This window comes from Eretmochelys imbricata, chromosome 1 (assembly GCF_965152235.1).
Source record: "Eretmochelys imbricata isolate rEreImb1 chromosome 1, rEreImb1.hap1, whole genome shotgun sequence".
Classification (NCBI taxonomy): Eukaryota; Metazoa; Chordata; order Testudines; family Cheloniidae; genus Eretmochelys; species Eretmochelys imbricata.
In genome coordinates this window covers 276,083,111-276,106,124 of record NC_135572.1, presented here as the reverse complement: position 1 = coordinate 276,106,124, position 23,014 = coordinate 276,083,111, and the positions used below count along the sequence as shown (strand labels likewise).

General features: G+C 40.5%; 1 protein-coding gene across 1 annotated transcript in view; it reads right to left on the bottom strand.

Moving 5' to 3' along the window:
• The window catches only part of CDK17 (cyclin dependent kinase 17), a 185,991-nt gene that overhangs the window by 44,515 nt on the left and 118,462 nt on the right, over window positions 1-23,014 (bottom strand). Inside the window, exons 3-4 of the mRNA XM_077831986.1 lie at window positions 18,724-18,888; window positions 6,989-7,122 (exon numbers count right to left, since the gene is read on the bottom strand). Coding sequence (XP_077688112.1) covers window positions 6,989-7,122; window positions 18,724-18,888 — 299 coding nt within the window. The remainder of the gene's footprint in view (window positions 1-6,988; window positions 7,123-18,723; window positions 18,889-23,014) is intronic.

Sequence of the window (23,014 nt, the reverse complement as noted above, 5' to 3'; positions counted from 1 at the left end):
TACATGGAGGAAATAGCAGAAAGGCATACAGAAGTTTCCTTCCCTTGCCAATAAGGTATTTTTTAGTGCCATGAGCAAAAGACCAATAGCATTTTTTTCATATGTGGCAGAGAAATCCACCTGTGCTGTCTCCCACTGGAAAAAGGTCTGATCCACCAGTTCTCAGACTCCGAGAATACCCGTGAGGCTCTATTAAGGATTAATTCAGTCTGTCAGTGATTGTATTCTCTCTCCCTACCACATACATGATAACTTCGAATGCCTTGTGAGACAGAATCCATTCCGACACCTGCAGGATATCTCAACAGAGGAGGCAGAGCACAGTACTTCCTTGCTTCTTTGTGCAAACCACAGTGCCCTGCATTTCATTTTGAACCATACTAACTTTTGGGATACCAGGTCCCCGAAGGACTGCCATCATCTTCAAAACATTTGTATGTTAGCGTAGGGCAGTCAGATGATTAGGATACCCACAGCACGGGGTTGCATCCCTGACCATCTTGGCTAATTGCCACCGATGGACCTAGCCTCTATTAATCTATTTCTTTTTTGAACCCAGTTATACTTCTAGCCTTCACATCATCAACTGGCAATGAGTTCCACAGGTTGACTGTGCATTGTGTGAAGAAGTATTTTCTTTTTTGTTTGTTTTACACCTGTGGCCTATTGATTTCATTGAGTGACCCCTATGTTCTTGTGTTATGTGAAGGGGTAAATAACACTTCCTTATTCACTTTTGCCACACCATTCATGATTTTACAGAACTCTATCACATATCCCCTAGTCATCTCTTTTCCAAGGTGAATAATCCCAGTCTTCTTAACCTTTCCCCAAATGGAAGCTGTTCCATACGCCTAATCATTTTTGTTGCCCTTCTCTGTACCTTTTCCAATTCTAATATATCTTTTTTGAGTTGTTGCAACTAGAACTGCACACAGTAGCCAAGATGTGGGTATACCATGGATTTATATAGTGGCATTATATTTACTGACTTACTATCTATTCCCTTTCCTAATGACTCCTAACATTCTGTTAGCTTTTTTGATTGCTGCTGCATACTGAGCTAATGTTTTCAGAGAACTATCCACAATGACTCCAAGATCTCTTTCTTGAGTGGTAACAGCTAATTTAGACCCCCATCATTTTGTACATATAGATGGGATTACGCTTTCCACTGTGAATTATTTAATCAGTGTTGAATTTCATCTGCCATTTTGTTGTCCACTCATCCAGTTTTGTGAGATTCCTTTGTAATTGTTTACGGTCAGCTGTGGACTTCACTATTTTGAGTAATTTTGTACCATTTGCAAACTTTGCCAATTCCCTGTTTATCCCTTTTTCCAGCTCATTTATGAATATGCTGAACTGCACTGGTCCCAGTATAGATCCTGTGGGGACCCCGAAAATTGACCACTTACGTCTACCTTTTGTTTCCTGTCTTTTAACCAGTTACTGATCTATGAGAGGACCTTCCCTCTTATCCCATGACTGTTTACTTAGCTTAAGAGTCTTTGGTGAGGGACCTTGTCAAAGGCTTTCTGAAAGTCAAGTTCACTATATCCACTGGAACACACTTGTCCACTTGTTTACTGATCTCCTCAAAACATTTTAATAGATTGGTGAGCCAGGTTGATTCTTTCCCAACAAATCGTGTTGATCTTTGTGTCTGATAATTCTGTTCTTTACTATCATTTCAACCTATTTGCCTGGTACTGAAGTTAGGATTACCAGCCTGTAACTACCATGATAGCCTCGGGAGCTTTTGTTAAAAAAGGCATTACATTAGTTATCCTCCAGTCATCTGATACAGAGGCCGATTTAAATGATAGGTTACATACCAGAGTTAGTAGTTCTGCAATTTCATATTTGAGTTCCTTCAGAACTCTTGGCTGAATACCATCTGGTCCTGGTGACCTACTGCTGTTTAATTTATCAATTTGTTCCAACCCATATTCTGTTGACACCTCAAACTGAGACAATTTCTCAGATGTCAGCTAAAAAGAATGGCTCAGGAGTGGGACTCTCCCTCACATCCTCTGCAGTGAAGACCAATGCAAAGAATTCTTGCAGGTTCTCTACAACAGTCTTATCTTCCTTGAGTGCTCCTTTAGCACCTCAATCATCCAGTGGCTCCACTGATTGTTTGGCAGAGTTCCTGCTTCTGATGTACTTTTAAAAAATATTGCTGTTAATTTGTGTGTCTTTTAGTAGTTGCTCTTCAAATTCTTTTTTTGGCCTGCCTAATTATGCTTTTACATTTGACTTACCGGGGTTCATGCTCCTTTTTATCTTCCTCAGTCGCACCTGACTTCCAATTTTTAAAGGATGCCTTCTTGTTTCTAACCAACTCACTTACTCTATTGTTTAAGCCATAGTGGCATTTTTTTGGACCTCTGTTTTTTTTATATTTGGGGTATACATTTAATTTGAGCCTCTGTTATGGTATTTTTTAAAAGTTTCCATGCAGCTAGCAGGCATTTCATTTGAATGGGAAGTGCTAGTAAGTCATTCTTAATTGAAGAATGTCCTTCGACTGCCACAGGATCAAAAATGCCTAAGGTCATCTATTATCTGGATGCAATACAGTAATCCCTTTGTTGCTTGCTTTCAAGGGAATCACAGAAATGTATGGCTGGAAGGGACCTTGAGAGGTCATCTAGTCCACCCCACTGAGGCAGGACCAAGTAAACCTACACCATCCCCTGACAGGTGTTTATCTAATCTGTTTTTAAAAACCTCCAGAGATGGGGATTCTACAACCTCCCTTGGTAACCTACTAGCACATGGCCAGTCCCTTTTAGAGGAAGGAGACATTAATTAATGTTGAGGGTGGCCACTGTGAACTTTTATTTGACCAGATTCTGGTCTCTGAGATCTAAGATAGTAATATAACAACATGCATTCCTTTCCTTCACATTTCTCTCTCTACTTTATATTGCTTTATCATTTTCAACAAAGAGTTGTCATAATTTTTTTTCAAGTTTCAAGATAAACATATCTGATTTAAGGTGCTGAATAAAAGAAAATATTCTACATGGATTTGGATTTGCAGATTATGTTTGCACTGTATAGTCTTCCCCTTTGGATCTTTCTAGGCTGATCTTTGCATATGGAAATCAATAAAAATAAAAGTAAACCTTGCACATCTGAACTCAGTGTTTCAACTACCCTGAGCAAGAGAATCTGCATGCCCCTCTTGTTCTCCCAATGTGTCAAAACCTCATTGACAGTTTTAGTTTTAATTAAATTAAATTAGAACAACAATTTTATCACCTGATTCCAAGCTGTGATGACTCAACCCAAGATCAATGACTACTCTAATATGAAGGGGGAGATGTGAATTTTTGTTACTGAATTTTAATTGCTGTCATATTCACAGCATATTTATACTGATCCTATTATGATTACAGAAAAACTTATTGTATTCAGTTAATTATCTCTTACAGTGGTGGGGTGGTCCGCTTGCTTAACTGTACAGCCAATGCCATCTCCAGCAATCTGCAATGTTAAATTTGTTAACATATATTTTATGCGAACATTTATAATCTGAACTGGAAAACATCTCAAATGTTACTGCATATTAACAGTGAACATAGCTAAGTATTTGACTGCACATGTTTTCCAGTAAACATGCATAGAACATATCTTTTGTTTTCATGATGGATTGCTAATTTGCATATAAATATATAGTGCAACAACAAAACCCTAGAGGAAATTCAAGGGCAAGTCTGAAATACAAGAGCTGACATTCTAGCCTTAACAAAAAATAAAAAGGGCCAGCCTGCCTGTCAGTCCAAATTCTCAGCCTTAAATGATCAGTTACTTTAAGAAACTAAAACTGCTTTTGCCTGTTTGATACACAGAAACAAACAAGGTTATGTTTATGAAAGACTATGTACCATATTACAACTACACAGTGTATCAACCACACAGAACAGAAAGGTGTGCTCAGTTTGACAATACCAAGCTCAAATTTCATTAGAAAGAGTGGAGGGGAGAGAAACATCAGCTTATATTTTATTAAGTATATTCCCATAAACAATAGTGTGACCATATGAATATAATTTGCAATAGATCTCAATTATGCTAAATGTCTCTGATAGTCTGTTTGTTCTAGTCTATCAACTATGTATAACATTTAATTTGCTATTACCTACAGGCATAGTAAAGAGATGCAGGTCAACCTACATGAATATAACTGCTAACAAAGACTGGAGCTTTTCTTTCCTTTCTCCTGGCACTGAATCAAATTAATACTACTGATTTTAGTAAACTCCAGATGTCAAATCCTGTTCAGCTTATGGACACGAAGGATCCCTTCACTGGAAATGCTCACACAAGTAAGGCAAGCAAGATTTGTTATTGTAATTACAAATCTTTATTACAAGCCTGTCAGAGGTCATATGGCAACGACAACAACAAAACAAAACAAAAAAAGCTCATCACTGGAATTTTTACAGAAAGTTTCCCTGTATGGGAGTGTTTATTTCAATTTGTACCACAATTGTTATAGTAGCCCAGAGTGTTCCCCTTCTGCTAGGCACTGCATAAACATGGAGTAAGAAAAATTCCCCTCTTACAAATACTACTTAACAAGTAAACTAAAAACATAAGTTTCTGACATCAACTCACAAAAATCAAGGAAATTCAGAGCTAAAATCACTGTTAAAATTCAGCAGCTGTTCTCTACCAGACAAAAGGTCACTCTAAAAAACTTATCTTTAAAAACCACCATGTCATTACTGTAACAATTTAGGAGGAAAGCCTGGTTCACAGGATGCATAGGAACAGTTGCCTGAACTACCCTGACCTCTCTGATTGTGCCAGTCAACAAAGAAATAAACCACATCACGTTAATTTCAGCTGCATTAGAAACAAGTATTTGGAATTGGGAGAAAAATTAGGAAATTAATGCTTGTCAGATGGAACTGAATCTGAAAGGAAAAAATATTTTCAAAGCTTCTAAGACAGTGTAATATTACAGTTGTTGTAGAAGCTAAAAGAGCTATTACACTATTGATTATTTGGTTAAAAGGTTTGCAGCAGCGGGTGGAGGTTAAACCCAAAAAGAATGCTGTGAGAACTCAGCAGAAGTGCAGCTCTACATATGGGAAATTCCTATTTAAAAATATTTTGGAGAAAACAGGAAATAAAATAATGAATAATAGTAATCTCCTCCTCCTCCAGATTTTCCCAGTATGTCATGTCTTTACATGAGTGCGGTTGTAGCTGTGTCAGTCCCAGGATATGAGAGAGACAAGGTGGGTGAGGCATTATCTTTTATTGGACCGACTTCTGTTGGTGAGAGAGACAAACTTGCGAGCTTACATAGAACTCTTCTTCAGGTCTGGGAAACAGTCAGCAAAGCTTGTCTCTCTGATCAAAATTGGTCCAATAAAAGATATTACCTCACCCACCTTGTCTCTCTAATGTCTTCTACATGTAAATTCTTATACTACTGCTTTTATTTTGTGTTCTGCTTGACTCAAAGCACAATGGATATGATCCAAAGCCCTCTGAAGGTTTGTCCACACTTGAAATGCTACAGTAGCATAGATGCACCAATGTAGTAGTGCCTCTGAAGCGCTTCAGTGTAGACACTACCTATGTCAACGGGAGGGGTTCACCAGTCAGCACAGATAATCCATCTCCCCAAGAGGTGTTACTTAGGTCGACGGAAGAATTCTTCCATCACCCTAGCGCTGTTTACACTGGGAGTCAGATTGGTTAAACTACGCCGTTCAAGGGGGGGGGTTCATACCTATGAGCGAAGTACTTAAGCCAACTTAATTTTTTAGTACAGACCAGGCCTAAGTTAATAGTTTCACTTCAGTGGGCTTTGGATCGGGCCTAATCTTGGCTCATAAATTTACAACACTAACAACAACAAATACATTAAGGATTTTTAAGACAAAATAACTCCCTCCACGAAGGGTGTGTGATGATTAATGGACTAATCAGTGCAATTTTTGAATAATACAAACACAACAAAATGCCTTGCTGTACTTATTTTTGACATACAAACTCAGTGTTAGATAATCCAAAAATATTTTCCAAACTCCTGCATTCTATATTATGCTTTAAAAAAAATTATGGGGATTTAAAACCCCTAAGAATAGATTTTTATAATGAAACCAATCAAAGAACTTTACATATTCCAGCCAAAATGGTATTATTATAATCAAAGCTGTTACACTTATTTTAAAAAAAAAAAAAGTGAAAAGTTCTGTTTATCTTTTGCCTGGGGAAAGGGCAACAAAGCAAGTGCAAGGGTGGTTAGTATTCATAATGAGTCTCATAAATAAAGGAAATTATGTGCACAGTTATTCATGAAGTACTTTTTCCTCCTTTTGTTTACTGTCCTGTAAGGTTCCGTACACTAAAAAACAGGAAGAATGAAAAAGGCTGACGCAGTCAGGAACATCCCTAGTGTGTTTACTTTCTGAAGTTTCACATGGATTAGAAAGCAGCATTATATAAAAGAGCCTGAGTAGCGATATATGAAGTAGTCTACTTGAACATATACACAGAACGTCTCAGAATCTAATGGTCACATTTTCTTCATTTGTTTCCCAACACCTCAATTCCTTCTAGAATGCCTGTACTTATTGCAAAGCCTTTCTCATGTGATCTCCCAGCACTTTAAAGACCAGTCCTACACTAAATGTCTAGCATTTAGTATCTAAGAGAGCATGCTAATGGATTCTCTGCTTGTTTTTAAAAATCAAATACTTTTTAAAAAACAATATTTAATTTTTTTTACTGGACAGATTATAAACATTGTCAGTGATATCTACTCAGGTTCCAAGACTGACAAATAGGAAGAAAAATTTATGTCATGACTACTGTTATCATAAAAACTCATATGTTGAACACAAACATCTGCTTTAAAGTGAACTGGCAAGAAAACAAGCAGTTATATAAAGTAATTTAAACAATTCCCAAGTCACTTGTTAATTTACTGGATCCTTATGGGAAAACTGATTACCTCCATAGAGATCCGTCTGTGTATCCGGTTCCTGAGGCAAACACCTGTAGGAGATTGAACTTCATCAGAGGATGTTCCAGAAGCTTGGTCACTTTCACCATCTGATCCCATTTTCAGATTTTCATGTACTATATCTAAATGAAAGAAAGTCAATCATTATTCTTCTACACAAATCTTATATGTGAAGAAGTATTGTAACCTTTATTATGTACTGCTTTCTGTCAGATCTAGAGGTTCACTATCACAATACTTTTCTTGATATTCTCTTTTTATGGCTCAGAAATAGCATAAAAAGATAAAGTCTTAAAAATACTTTCCCAATATACCATGCATGCGTGCAGAAATGTGTATTAATTTTCCATTATTATTCTCATTTAGGCTGTGATAGCACCCACCATGTGCTATCCATGTTCCAAACACAAAGATAGACATAGTTCCAGTCCCACCCTATGCCTCTCAATCCTCAAATTCTTGAGCTTGTTTCACTTCTTCTCCTTTTTTGTGCTGTTCTTGGAACAGGAAAATTCCATTTTCTAGGGAAATCGTGAGAGTTGAGAGAAAAATCTGAGACCTCATTAATTAGAAAATGTGATGCCTAAGGCACAAATATTCAAATTTGTGTGCCTAACATTAGGCATGTAAATCCATATTTAGAGAGAGAAAAACAAAAACAGGTGGCCTCATTTTCAGAAGTGCCAAGCATGGGAACTTCAGGTGCTCAGAACCTCTGAAAAGATCAGGCCAGTTCTGTTCAGGTGCCTAAATCTATATTTAGGATGAATAAATGGACTTTATAGAGAACTTGATGTAATTACGTATTTCTTGGGGGGTGAGGGGGAAACTGAAATTGATTCACTTGGGGGAGATTTATGTAACGGACTGCCTATTTTAATAATGTGTGCAATTTTTATGTAAACTGCATAAAATATTTGTCTCTCAAGCTTTTGACCTAGCTCCTACAGAAAAATCACTAAAAAACCAGACATGGAACCAATGGCTCTCTCTCCCAGGCCAAAAATGCTCAGCTCCAGCAGGGAAATGGGGCAAAGAACTAAGAAGTTCAAGATGCCTTTACTGACAAAGAGAAGAGGGAGGAATAAGGGATGAAGAAGAGCAGCAGCTTCCTTCTGAAGGCCAACAGCACACCGAACCTGAAAAAGGATCCAGTAGCTCACCACTGCCTGCCAAGACCTATAGTAAAAAATGCCTATGCTCAAATGAATCCCAAGGAACAAACAATCCAATAAAGGATGTGGCTCAAAAGACAGAGAGGCATCCTCTTTGAATCTAGGAACAAAACGATAACCTGAGAACACATTTTCCCCCATCAGAGTACAAAAGAGAATTGGAGGAGCCCCGGAAATTGTTTCATTTTAGGGGTAACATTCTGCTATCTCAAAAAGCCAGGCAAACCCTGTTCAATCTCACCCCAAAATATTTGAAGATATTGTTAATCTTCAATCTAAATTATTAAAACAATATAGAAGACAAAGGATGGGAGAATGCGCCATCTATCAGTGTGCTGGAAAGTTGGCCTTTCTCTGGGAGAAGTAAAGCTTATCATAAAAAACGTACCTAAGGTACCCCAGAACATATCCTAGAAAAGAATCTGTGAGTGAGAGACCAGAACCTGCCAAGACTGACGTTTTCAAAAGATCAAATTCTTCTTCAGACCAGGAGATTCTATAGTTCCTTTTACAGGATAGAAAATTGGTATTAAAAGAGTAGCTGATTCACACACAAAACAGAATGTGGATTTAGGCTTAAAGTGCTTCAGTGAAACACACAGATTCACAAAAAACATGATACTGACATGAAGATGAAGGGTCTCCTGGGGAAGAATTTAGCAATGATATGGAAATGCATGAATAAGTTGGATTCTAATAAAATCCAAGCTACTATGGTATGTTCACAGTATTTCACCTTCATGATTTGGACTGGATGAAAGTAAAGGAGCTGCTCTTCTGAGCATAATGAAGCAGCATGCAGGAAACATCTGACAAATATTTACCTCAGGTTCAAAACCTAGAGGCACCTTGTTGTGAGCTAAAGATACAAACAAGACTTTCAGAAATGGATGCCTAAAAGTTAGAATCTTAATTACATAATCAGGCAACTAAATCAGCAGTTAGATTTTCCAAAGTGGTCAGCAAGCATCTCAAGTCCATGTTAATCCCCTTTCGTAAGTCTGTGAAGGTATGTCTACACTACAATTAAAAACCTATGGCTGGCCTGTGCCAGCTGACTCGGACTTGCGGAGCTCAGTCTAAGGGTTTGTTTAATTATAGTGTAGGCATTTGGGCTTGAGCTGGAGCCCCGGCTCCATGACTCTGCAAGGTGGGAGGGTCCCAGAGCTCTGGCTGCCCAAGCCTGAAGGTCTACACTGTAATTAAACAGCCCCTTAGCCCAAGTCAGCTGGCATGGGCCAGCCACAGTGGCCTAACTGCAGTGTAGACATACCCTTAGAAAATATAGCACTAGAGCCCTGCATGGATACAAAATTTGTATCCACGTCCGATCCGTAAAAAGGGTCCGCGGATAACGGTGGATGTAAAGCGGTTATCAACAGATTTGTAGGGCTCTGTATACCACTCCTTGTGGTGAGTTGGTAGCTCTTTTGTTTAAAACAGACCATAATGAGTTATGTGAAAAATTATTGCTGGTGGATGTGAAACCATTATTGAAAATATTATCTGCAGCATAACTGTTGGTCTCAGAACTTTCATAACTATCAATAGATTCTTAGGCCAGAAGGGACCACTGTGATCATCTAGACTAACTTCCTGAATAACACAGGCCATAGAACTTCTCCAAAATAATTCCTAGTGCAGATCTTTCAGAAAAACATCTAATCTTGATATAAAGATGGTCAGTGATGAAGAATCCACCACAACCTTTGATAAGTTGTTCCAGTGGTTAATTACTTTCACTGTTAAAATTTTACACCTTATTTCCAGTCTGAATTTATCTAGCTTTAACTTCCAGCCATTGGATTATGTTATACCTTTCTCTGCTACACTGAAGAGCCCCATTATTAAATACTGATTACCCACATTGGTACTTATAGACTGTAATCAAGTCATCCCTTAAACATCTCTTTGTTAAGCTAAATAGATTGAGCTCCTGGAGTTTATCACGGTAAGACATGTTTTCTAATCCTCTAATCATTCTTGTGTCTCTTCTCTGAACTCACTCTAATTTAACAACATTCTTCTTGAATTGTGGAAAACAGAAATGGACACAATATTCCAGGAGCTGATGGACCAGTGCCAAATACAGAGTTGAGACAGCCTCTCTCCTCCTACTCCAGTTTAGACATCCAAGGATTGCATTAGCCCTTTTAGCCGCAGCATCACACTGGGAGCTCGTGCTCAGCTGATTATTCACCATGATCCCAAATCTCTTTCAAAATTGCTGCTTCCCTGGATAGAGTCCCCCATCGTGTAAGTATAACCTACTACATTCTTTGATCTTAGATGTATATATTTACATTCATCCGTGTTAGAAGGCACATTGTTTGCTTGTGCTTAGGTTACCAAGTGATCCAGAGCACTCTGTATCCGTAACCTACCCTCTTCATAATTTACCACTCCCCCAAATTTTGTGACATCTGCAAACTACCGCTAATGACTTTGTGTTTTCTTCCATGTCATTAATAAAAATAGTAGGTGCCTAAATATAGACATTTTAGACTCCTATTTTTGAAAACTTTGGCTTTGTTATATTATGGTATAAAAGTGTACTTTTGTCAATAAAACCCTTATATTAAGATTTTTTTGTGTGTTCAATTAAAAAATTACTGTAATCTTACATTTGAGGTTTTAAAACGAGAAAGGCCAGGAATGAATAGCATCTACCTGACAACCTTAACTATCACTTTGTGTGCATGCATTTGACAAGTTTCATAAGGTGATCAAATAACATTGGCCTCTATAACCTATTTGGGCTAACCTTTGCTCTGAATAGGTTGGTGTGTCCCAAAACCAGCATTATGGACTTCAAGGACTTCTCTGGTACAAATGTAATTTCTTTTATTGGATTGGGCTCACTGACATCTGCAGCAACTCTCTATTTAGTATGTCCTGGCCAGTATAAAACTGGGAAAAGACCTTGAGCAGAAATGCTGCATGCAGTCGCAGCTGGACCTTATCCTTGTAGAAGACCGTATAGGGCAGTTCTGAAGTAAGTGCCCTGATTTCGGACACCCTGTGAGCCGATGTTATCGCAACCAGGAATGAAACCTTCCAGGAGAGAAGTAGGAGAGAGCAGCAAGCCAGAATCGCTGGGAGGCCCCTTGAGCTCAACAGCATGAGATTCAGGTCCGAGGGAGGGATGGAATCCTGGATGCACGGGTAGATACGCTCCAGACCTTTCAAAAGCTGTGCCGTCATGTTGTGAGCGAAGATTGACCTGCCTTGGAATGGTGGAAAGCTGAGATAGCGGCCAGGTGGACCTTGTTCAATAACAGGGACAATTCTTGGAGTTTGAGGTATATCAGATAGTCCACGATCTCCTGCAGGGAGGCCTGCTTGGCCTGGATATGCCGTTCTGAAGCCCATGCAAACCTTTTCCATTTGGCCAGGTAAGTCGCTCTGTTGGAGGGTTTCCTGCTACCCAGCAAGACCTGCTGAACACAGGCCAAGCACACCCGTTCATCCGCGCTCAGCCATGCAGTAGCCATGCTGTCAAGTGCAGTGCCAGGTTCGGGTGCAGAAGGCTGCTGTGGTTCTGGGACAGCAGATCCAGCCAGAGGGGTAGCTGTAGTGGGGCGGCTACCGAAAGGTCCAACAGCATGCCGAACCAGTGCTGGCGAGGCCATACGGGGCTATTAGGATAATCTTTGCCCTCTCCTGCTTGATCTTCACAAGGACCCTGTGAATCAACAGCATTGGTGGGAAGGCATACATCAGAGCCCCCAACCACAGGATGAGAAACATGTCCGATAGTGAGCCTTTGTCCATTCCCCAGATCAAACAGAACACGTGGCATTTCCTGTTCTGCCTGGACATGAACAGGTCCACCTAGGGAGTCCCACACCTCTAGAAGATTATGCTGACCACCTCTGAATGGAACGACCATTTGTGGCCAGATGAGAAGGTCCTGCTGAGGTGTGCGGTTATCAGATGAATGGCATGCCGCACACAAAAATCCCACAGGCGGAGAGCTGTTTGGCAAAGGGCTGCCGACCTGGCTCCGCCCTGCCTGTTGATGTAATACATCGTGGAGGTATTGTCCAAAGACCACCTTGCCCTTCAGGTGGGTCGAGAAAGCCTGGCAGGCCAGGTGAACCACTCTGAGCTCCCTAACCTTGATATGGAGGGCCAGACTGTCCCGCAACCAGCAGCCCTGGGTTCTCAGCTTGCTCAGGTGAGCCCAGGTCTGAAGATTGGAGACCAGGGTCAGCGATGGGGCCAGGGCAGAAACTCCATCCAACACCTTCCTGGGGTCCAACCACCAATCCAAGGATGACCGGATGTGATCCGGCACCCTGACTACCCGGACTAGGTCGTGCCTGTTGGTAATGTACACCGACGCCAGTCATGCTTGCAGAGGCCGGAGGTGGAGCCGGGGATGACTGACCATGTATGTACATGAGGCCATATGGCCCAACAACCACAGGCAGGTGTGAGCCGTGGTGAGCAGGTGGTTTTTCACATGGGAGATCAGGTCCAAAAATGCACTTCCGGAAAGAAGGCTCCGGCTCGCGTAGAGTTGAGAACTGTCCCAATGAACTCTATTTGCTGGACCAGCATTAAGGTGGATTTTTTCTCGTTTATTAACAGGTCCAGATCACGACAGGTGGAACACATGAGATTGAGGTTCCTCTGCACAAAGTGCAGCGCCATGAATTGAAAATGGCATCCGCCCACTATGAAACGGAGGAAACACCTGTGACCTTGGAATATGGAAATAAGCGTCCTTCAAATCAAGGGTGTCATACCAGTCTCTTGGATCCAGGGAGGGGATGATGGAGGCCAGGGAAACCATGCAAAACTTCAACTTTCTGAGAAACTTGTTGAGGCAACGCAGGTCCAGAATGGCTCTGAGGCCCCCTTTTGCTTTCAAGATTAGGAAGTAGCAGGAATAGAACCCCTTTCCTTTCATGTACCGAGGGACCTCCTCCACCGCCCCCACGTGCAGGAGGTTCTTGACCTTTTGAACGAGGAGTTGCAGAGTACACCCCTAAGATACTATGCCCAGCACCGAGCGGTACGAGATGATTGGTGACCAGGTCAAATGGTAGGGATGAAGACAGTCAAGGAAAGAAGAAGGTGGATCCAGGGAGTTGACTGGGGCATCACTCTTGAGCGCACCTTCAAAATGAGCGCGTCTGGCCCCCAGGATGCTTTGCTGGGCCGGGCTGCATGGGTGAGCGGGAGGAGGAAGGGCAGCAATGACTAAAGCTTGTGTCTATCCCTTCTCCTTGCAGACCCATGCCAAGGCTGCCAAGGCCTTGGCGGCAGGGGCAGCCAGAACTGCTTCCTTGGAGACTGCGGCGTACGCATACCCAGCAAGCAAATGGTGGCCCAAGTGTCCTTTAACACATGCAGCTTTGCATCTGTCTGTTCCGCAAAGAGTCCATTCCCACTGAATGCGAGGTCCTAGATTAAGGTCTGCATCTCTTGGGACAGGCCAGCAGTCTGAAGCCAGGAGCTATGCCTCATGACCACCGCTGAAGCGACCCCTCATGCAGCCGCGTCCCACGCCATTTGGAGAGAGCACCTCACTGCCACGGTACCCTCCTCCACCAGGGTGCCGAATTCCTGGGCCAAACCTTGAGGGAGGGACTCCTTTAACTTACGGAGGGAGTCCCATAAGTTAAAATTGTACGTGCCTAAGAGGGCCTGGTGGTTCATCACCCAGAATTGCAAGTTGGCTGTTGAATAAATTTTTCTCCCAAAAAGGTCCAGTCTTTATTGGCCTCTTTATTTTTGGGAGTTGAACTGGTGTGCCCCTGCTTGTCCTTCTCAATGGCTGCAGAGATGACCAGCAAGCCTGGAGGTGGGTGGGTATAAAGGCACTTGAACCCTTTGGCTGGAACAAAGTACTTCAGTTGGGAGGGATGGATGACGGGGTTTGCCAGAGGGCCTTGGCAATTTTTAGGGCCCTGTCATGCACTGCTAGTGCAACACGGGCAGGGGTAGAGGATAAGAGCACAATGAACAAGGTGTCTGCCTGCTTGGCCATCTCCTCTACCTCTAGGCCCAAGTTCTCGGTCACCCATTGAAGCAAGTCCTGGTGTTCTTTAAAACTGTCCAGTGGGCTGGCGCTCCAGGATCCCTCGAGCGCCTCGTCCAGGGAAGAGAATGACAACTGTACTGCTGAGGGAGGCCCTGGGACATCATCCACGGTGGGAGAAGGGGTTTTTAGGATGGGCGCTGTCTCCTTTACCCTGACCGCCGGTGCCATCAACTGTTGCTCCAAGGTGGCGGCAGATGAGCGGTACCCCACGCACTCCAATAAGGCCACTGGCTGTGCTGCCAAGGGAGCACCGTACATGTCAACGTGGCCTCACGTGCACAATCGCACTGGTGGAGTCTCGGCAAGGGGCTAAACTGTCCTCCTCTGCTGGTGACCATGGTGGGGCCATCAACACCTGTGTCTGCCTGCTGCCCATCGCTGCCAGAGACCGGTGTTGGGAGTGGGAGGATCAGTGCCGGTATTGAGGGGACTGGTGCTGGGGGGACTGGAATCCTGAGGGGGAGCGCTCCCATGGGCAGGCGATGGAGATCTGCGCCGAGAGGACAACTGGTGGTAGGGTGAACAGTGCTGGTAGTATGGGGGCGAGCCCCAGAGGATCTGGGCTGCAACGCCGTAGATCTGCGACATGGAGATGGAGAGCACTGCCTTCACTCGGGGGATTGGCAGCACTCCACTGCTCCCTGAGGGGGAGATCTTAACAGCTGTCTTGCCCTCATAGGGAGCTTTTGCCACTTCCTGTGGCATGCATGGTGCTGGTGGCATAGGCGGAGGCCTCTGCTCTCTCAGCACCGGGAGAGCTTGGGAAGGCATCGATGTCGCCACAAGTTTGGGTCCCCTACCGCTCCCGGGAGTTGGTGGTGGATCCTTTACGGGGCTGAGGGCCCCGACAAGGGTGGCACGTCCACGTGGCTCTGGAGTGGTAGTGTGGCCTGAACTGGGTCCTTTGCCCGATGCCCCTTGGCTTTTCTTGCCCAGTGCTGGGGAGCCGTGCTTCTTCGTTTTCTTTCTGGGCACCGGTGACAGGGGTGCGCTGCGCACTGAAGCTGAGGTACTAGGAGTCAAGTCTTGGTGGGCTGGCTCAGAAGCCTGTCGGAGGGCAGTCTCCATGAGGAGAGCCCTCAAACAAATATCCTGCTCTTTCTGAGTCCTGGGTTGAAAATATTTACAAATAGGACACTTGTCCTTCACATGCAATTCCCCCCAAGCACTTGAAGCAGCTGCTGTGGAGATCACTTACAGGCATAGTCCTGTTAAGCCTGCATGGAGTGTAAACCCCAGAGATCGGGGCACGCCCCACCTGGGGAGAAGTCCCCACTGGGACTCTAACTTCTATCTAACTACTTAACGCTAACTCACTAAGTCAGAAGGGAAGAAAACGCTAGCCCTTGCTATGCAAGGAAAGGTGCTCTGACTAACCACCATGGAAGGTAAGAAGGAACTGAGAGGGTGTGGGAGGCCTGACATAGCGATGCATGAGCACGGCACTCAAGGGGGCGCCACAGCCGACCCTACGGATACCGCTAAGGCAAAAATCTCTGATGACCGCGCAAGCAACCTGTGGATGTACAATTCCAGTACATTATTATTATTATTATTTTTAATCAAGTCAACTTTTTTTTAAAGACTACTGTTTTGTGCTGGGAAAAAAAAAAAACTTCCAAAGAACCCAGGGATGGAGAGACAAAGATAAAAGGAAAGAGAGCAAACTGTAGGAGAGAGAAGAGATAACTAAAAATAAGTTATCTGAAAGTCTGCGAAGTGCTAATTACAGAATGCAAGATTAATATGTTAACTGACGTATTAGCAGCATCACTATATGTGTAAAGAAGCAATAACTGCTCTGAAAATTGTCTTTCGTGTATTACTTCAAGAAGATAATTATGTAGCTGCTGGTCAGGTCTAAAGAGCTCTTATTTTGGAGGAACATGTTGGTACCCAGCAGCTTCTTTTAGCTCCTACTTGCCATATCCACCATGCTGTAGCTATGGAAATACAGATAAGTTTTACTCTAACACAATGCAAAAAATATGATGCCCAGAGTTTAAGATACTCAGATTTTGAATTCCATTTTAATATAGAAAAGTTAACAGCCACCTCAAAAATAAAGTCAATGACATACATTCCCCCACAATACTACTAAATACAATACTATAACAACTTTTCAGGTTGAAACTAGCTATTCTAAGATAAATGTTCATGAAGTATTTTCTGTTATGCAACTAATGATTTAATTAAACATTTTTAGTGAAAGTCTGAAGAAGAATAAGGTATTTCCTCACAACTCATGTACAGAGAAAACCTATAATTTTAGAAATAAGTATTCTTTTTTCATAAAAAAATACAATATACAAAAATGTACATTAATCCTATTATTGTGCAGAATTTAATGTTACATATGACAAACCAGTTGACTTCTTTGCATCTATCCACACAAATTAATTACCTGCGTAGAATTAAATATTTATACTTTGCCTTCCCATGAGATGCATAGGGCTGCTCTTCATTCAGCTCAAGCAAACCCTAGCTATGCAAAAAGTATGGGCATTTTGTGCCCTCAGACTACATCAAGAGGTGGTCCCTGCAGACTGTGCAGAGGAGGGAAATCCTACTCTCTCCTATGATGGCACCAGCTGCACAGTTCCACAGTCAGAGGCAGAAACACTCTGGACTGTGTTGTTAGGAGGGAGAGGCAGAGAGCAGAACAGTAAGGCTGAAAGGGAACAGTTAATATTACAGAACACAGTAAAATGTAGATGGTTCCATTCTAGTTTCAAAGATGCACAGTTCTAGCCTTGGAGAAACCTGCTACTTTCATTTGGCACTACGTTCAGAAAGGAAGGGAGAAAAGCAAAAAATTAATACAATTCGCATTAATTCTCAATTGATCCTTTTTTTCCTAGTACCAACTAGGGCTGTCAAGCAATTAAAACAATTAATTGCAATTAATTGTGCCATTAAACAATAATAGAATACCATTTATTTAAATATTTTCGGATGTTTTCTACATTTTCAAATGTATTGATTTCAATTACAACACAGAATACAAAAAGTGTTCAGTGCTTACTTTATATTTATTTTTGATTACAAATATTTGCACTGTAAAAAACAAAAAGAAATAGTATATTTCAATTCACCTAATACAAGTACTGTAGTGCAATCTCTATCATGAACGTTGAATTTACAAATGTAGATATATGTACAAAAACTAACTGCATTCAAAAATAAAACAATGCAAAACTTTAGAGCCTACAAGCTCACTCAGTCCTATTTCTTGGTCAGTCAATCGCTCAGATAAAACAAGTTTGGTTACAACTTGCTAGAGATAATGTTGCCCACTTCTTATTTACAATGTAACCTGACAGTGTGAACAGGCGTTTGCATGGCACTGTTGTAGCCAGTGTCGCAAGGTATTTACGTGCCAGATAAGAAGCAGGCAGCAGTATCTCCCGTAAATGTAAACAAAATTGTTTGTCTTTGCAATTGGCTGAACAAGTAGTAGGACTGAGTGGACTGGAAGGCTCTAAAGTTTTGCATTGTTTTATTTTTGAGTGCAGTTATGTAACAAAAAAATTTACATTTGTAAGTTGTACTTTCACGATAAAGAGATTGCACTACAGTACTTGTATGAGGTGAACTGAAAAACACTATTTCTTGTTTATCATTTTTACAGTGCAAATATTTGTAATAAAAATAATAATATAAAGTGAGCACTGTACACTTTGTATTGTGTTGTAATACAAATCAATATATTTGAAAATGTAGAAAAACATCCAAAATATTTAGTAGTGTACATTTCAATTGGTATTCTATTATATTAACAGTTTTTTTAGTTAATCGCATGAGTTAACTGCGATTAATCGACAGCCCTAGTACCAACTAAGAACTCAATAAAAATAATTTAAATTATTACAAAGTGCTCATAGCAATTGGCTTTATTTGCCAGTGTACAAAATTAATGGTGGCCTAGGGCCAGCAATATAACAAACTACTGAATAAATTTTAAAAAAATCATTATTTGCCACAAAGAGTAAGATCACAACAACTGCTGAGATCAAAACAAAAAGATTTACACAAGTTGTGATTATGATTAAAAGAATTAACTGATGGTTCTTTACTTAGATTTCTTAAAAGTTAAAACACATTCCACATTTTTTTTCCAACTCAAATAGCCAAAGAGCCCTTAATTTCTGGCATGTTCAATTAATGTACCTTCTGTGAGTTTTTAAATACTGTGATCATAGGTGCCTTAGATGTCACTAAAATAGATAATGTTTTGTAACTGTTACATGTCATTAAAGGGATACTTGGGCGATTTCCATGAAATAACACTCTGTATGCTCTTTTTTCAATTGTCTTCTTTAAAATCTTAAATGAGACATTCAACAATTTAAAGTCTTGTTTCTATGACAAACTTAGCAACACTTTTGCATTCCCAGAACAGCTTTAGAACTAAAAGTATAAGAACTGTATCTGCTGTGAAGAACCAATATGGATATTATCTTTATATATAAATGATCAAAATAGTAAATTACCTAATCTGCTTCCATTCCTAGGCATTGCCATGAAAGAGCCAAGGCTGCCTCCTATAACGCTATGTGGTCTCCGTAAAGGGGGTTTCTTGAAAGATCCCGTGTATTGGTGAAGAAATGAGTGCATACTGTGAGACGTCGGAGGCCTGCCATTCTTCACAATAGGCTCTATAATTCCCAAGGCCCAAATGTTCATCCCGATGAACAAGTGAGAGATTCAGGAACATGTCAGAAGAAAAAGAAGAGAAAATTGTTACTATGCAGATAATCTCCACTCACTGGATGTTTTACTTTTTCAGTACTGAAGATAGTCGGAGAACACAATATTATTGGAATTCCCTTACTGGAAAACTATTACAAACAAAAAAATGTTAAACACTCCAGAGCTTGCATGAAGATCCACAACATCTGAAATTGAGGCAATTCCTTAACAACTGTAGGTTTTCCACAAAAAGACTCACCACAAAAACCATAAAACCAAAAATCCCAAGTATCAAAAGCAGACTACAGACCAGAAGATACCCATTTAAAGTTTGCATAGATATTTATTTCCTTTAAGTTTACTTAGCAATGGCTTCATCTTCACCATCATGTTTATATCAACCTTGCAATTTCTAGTCTGAATGAGGGGCAAATTCATCAGCGAGCCTTCAGAGGTTTGTCAGCCCCTCTCCTCTTAGTAGCCTTGCAATTGGGGATTTTCTGTAAGCCTTTGCTGAAAGTCTACCAAACCACTCTCAGACCACAGTAGCAATGCTACAATTAAGTCTATTAACCACTTACATTGTGACATAAGAATAGCATGTCATACTTGTTTTGGCTTTTCAAATGGGAAGATCAGAACTGAACACAGCATTTACTCACAGTAAAAGGACTGTTCTTGTAAGTATTGCTACCCTTAAATTATTTACACATACTTTCAACCTTAATTTTATCTAAAAAATACAAGGAAAAGAAGTGTACAAAATTATTTCAACAATGTTATATTTGATATTGCAATCACACAAAAGTCAGGGAGGAGTAATGGTTCCCTCAGCAACCTCAAGTCTATTCCCTTGTACATGTCTTATAATAGTCAGTCATTCACAATATCATCATACAACAGATTATAACAACACCCGACAACTCAATTAATTTACCAAGTTTCAGAGTAACAGCCGTGTTAGTCTGTATTCGCAAAAAGAAAAGGAGTACTTGTGGCACCTTAGAGACTAACCAATTTATTTGAGCATGAGCTTTCGTGAGCTACAGCTCACTTCATCGGATGCATACCGTGGAAACTGCAGCAGACTTTATATATACACAGAGAATATGAAACAATACCTCCTCCCACCCCACTTCATTTGCAAATTGGATACTATTAATTTAGGCTTAAATAGAGACTGGGAGTGGCTAAGTCATTATGCAAGGTAGCCTATTTCCTCTTGTTTTTTCCTACCCCCCTCCCCAGATGTTCTGGTTTAACTTGGATTTAAACTTGGAGAGTGGTCAGTTTGGATGAGCTATTACCAGCAGGAGAGTGAGTTTGTGTGTGTATGGGGGTGGGTTTTTGGAGGGGGGTGAGGGAGTGAGAGAACCTGGATTTGTGCAGGAAATGGCCCAATTTGATTATCATGCACATTGTGTAAAGAGTTGTCACTTTGGATGGGCTATCACCAGCAGGAGAGTGAATTTGTGTGGGGGGGGTGGAGGGTGAGAAAACCTGGATTTGTGCTGGAAATGGCCTAACCTGATGATCACTTTAGATAAGCTATTACCAGCAGGACAGTGGGGTGGGAGGAGGTATTGTTTCATATTCTCTGTGTATATATAAAGTCTGCTGCAGTTTCCACGGTATGCATCCGATGAAGTGAGCTGTAGCTCACGAAAGCTCATGCTCAAATAAATTGGTTAGTCTCTAAGGTGCCACAAGTACTCCTTTTAATTTACCAAGTTAATGGAGAAATATTGTCAATTTAAACAATTTTCCCCAGTAACAGAGAAATGCATTGATCGTGGAACAAACATACATGGATATAATCTTTACTACACAGGGCTCACTCCTGCCCTCTAATATAAAATACCCTAAGGTTTATAAAATTAGCTGCTTCTTCATAACATATTTGTACAAGATGCATACTTACATGTTGGAGAGATAAATAGAACCTATACAGTCGAGTTAAGTACACTGTTGGTCTCTTTATAGATTCTATCAATTTTCTTTTCCCCTAACTGGTTCTCTTCTTGCATTTACATGTATGTTACTAACAGGAACAAATTAAATCAAAGAACACTAGCACAGCATTGTCACTCAGGAATTAGATAACTGTGCTGCCAAATAGGAAACTGAAGCTTGAGTACAATTTGTGAAATCTTTCTTCCACGCACCTATGGCAGATATGTCCATCACAAAGGTTTACACGTCTCCTGGGATAGGGCACAATCTGCGATGCTATTCCATTATGCCAGAAACTGGTTCTGGAGGGAACTGAGAACTTCGTTGTTGGGAAACACAGACACACTCTCTCTCTGAAGGGATTTAGCCATGAGTATGTATTTTACGGAGAGCAGAGTTTCAAAGGCAAACCAAAATAATACTATAGCAAAAATCCAGCAACTAAATTCAATCAGTGTCTTGGAGGTAAAAACTTTTGGCTATCTGATTATGGTACGTTTAATGGGAGAGAGAAAGAAGCACATGGACATAACTGCACAAGGATGTGCTTATAAATTAAAACAAAACAAAATTAAGAAATAGTTGACTTTCCACAGGAATAGTATAGAAGCACAAAATCACTTCCTGTCAGTTGCTTTCCAGAAAAACTATCCAAATAAATAATTTAGACAGTGAACAGAAAGTGAAAAGACAGGCCTGCACTGCTGCAAACCTTCCTGCTGTTTTCCTCCATTAGCATTTCATAAATAGATACTTGTCAGAGAATGAAGCAAATATGCTGTACATGTGTTTGTGACGTAACCTGTGTCCTCATCTTCAAGGTTCTGCACATTTCTGTCCCAACCAAATCTTTATTCTTGTTTCTAATTATATGCTACATTAGACCTTTGGATCCACAAGTGATGCCAGCCTCACTAAGCTCAAAACTCCCTCATTCATATCTTTGTACCTTCTGCCATTGTTATTCCTTATGCCTAGAATGACCTGCAACAGGCATTCAATCCAGCTTTTCATTCAAATTCATACTGAAAATCTACTTATTTTCCAAGGCCTAGAAATGTTGACCCACATGATTATAATGCCAACACTTCCTTAATTTATTTTAAAAAATGATCTAAGTTATCTTCACCCTCCAAGTCTCCCATTAAGTTCTTATTTGATCTTTGTCCATCTTTCAGACGGTAAGATCCTAAGACTGGAACCAGACATCTGGGTCTTGTATAATTCTGATCTCAGTGTCACTGCTTAACAAATAATAATGCTAACTATGAAAATCCAAATGGTAGCTTAATAATAGTTTGCTGCGTGGGATGATCTGAGAGATTTAGACTGACACTGACTGGTTATGAGTTTTATTTATGGTGAGTTTTTAAATGTTAAATACTGTTAGATCTGTGAAGTTCTTCATATTAAAGATATAATATTTTTGTTTGAATTATATTTGTACAGGTGCATAGTTTTAAAAGGTACTTTTAATAGATCTAAATTAATAATTTTTGTGAACAGCTGAAAACCATTTCCTTCTATATGTATTTGTCTTATCATAAACTGCTGAAGTTCATTTTTTTTTTTTTTTGTGGACCACGTATTGCATAAAGAAGACCAGAAAGAAGACTATGAAAATGAACGAGAAAGGACTGTGTTTTTATAGTCATTAATGGGATGAACTTCTATGATGGATGAATAAGGTTATTTCAGAATTTCTGATTGTCCTTTGGATAGATTTACATGATATTATATCACTGAAGAAATACATAAAATAATAAAGAATAAAAGAACAAAAGCCAAATAACTTAAATCTAAAGACAAAAATAACTTAAAATCTAAAGACAAAAATCAGTTCAGTACAGATTAATGGTCAAGAAGCAGCTTGGATAAATAAAAAAGTAAATTCACCAAAAATGTTAGACGCATACTGTTATGAGTACTACCTTAGATTGTTTGATCCATTCTACAATTCAATAACAGTAATTTTTATCATGCAGAAGTGCATTAGCCTAAGTGCTCATAGCTAGTGAAATTAAGATTGCAAGACTGGTTTTTGAATGTTATGATTCCTGATGTCAGATTTGTGTCCATTTATTCTTTTGCGTGGAGACTGTCCAGTTTGGCCAATTTACATAGCAGAGGGGCACTGCT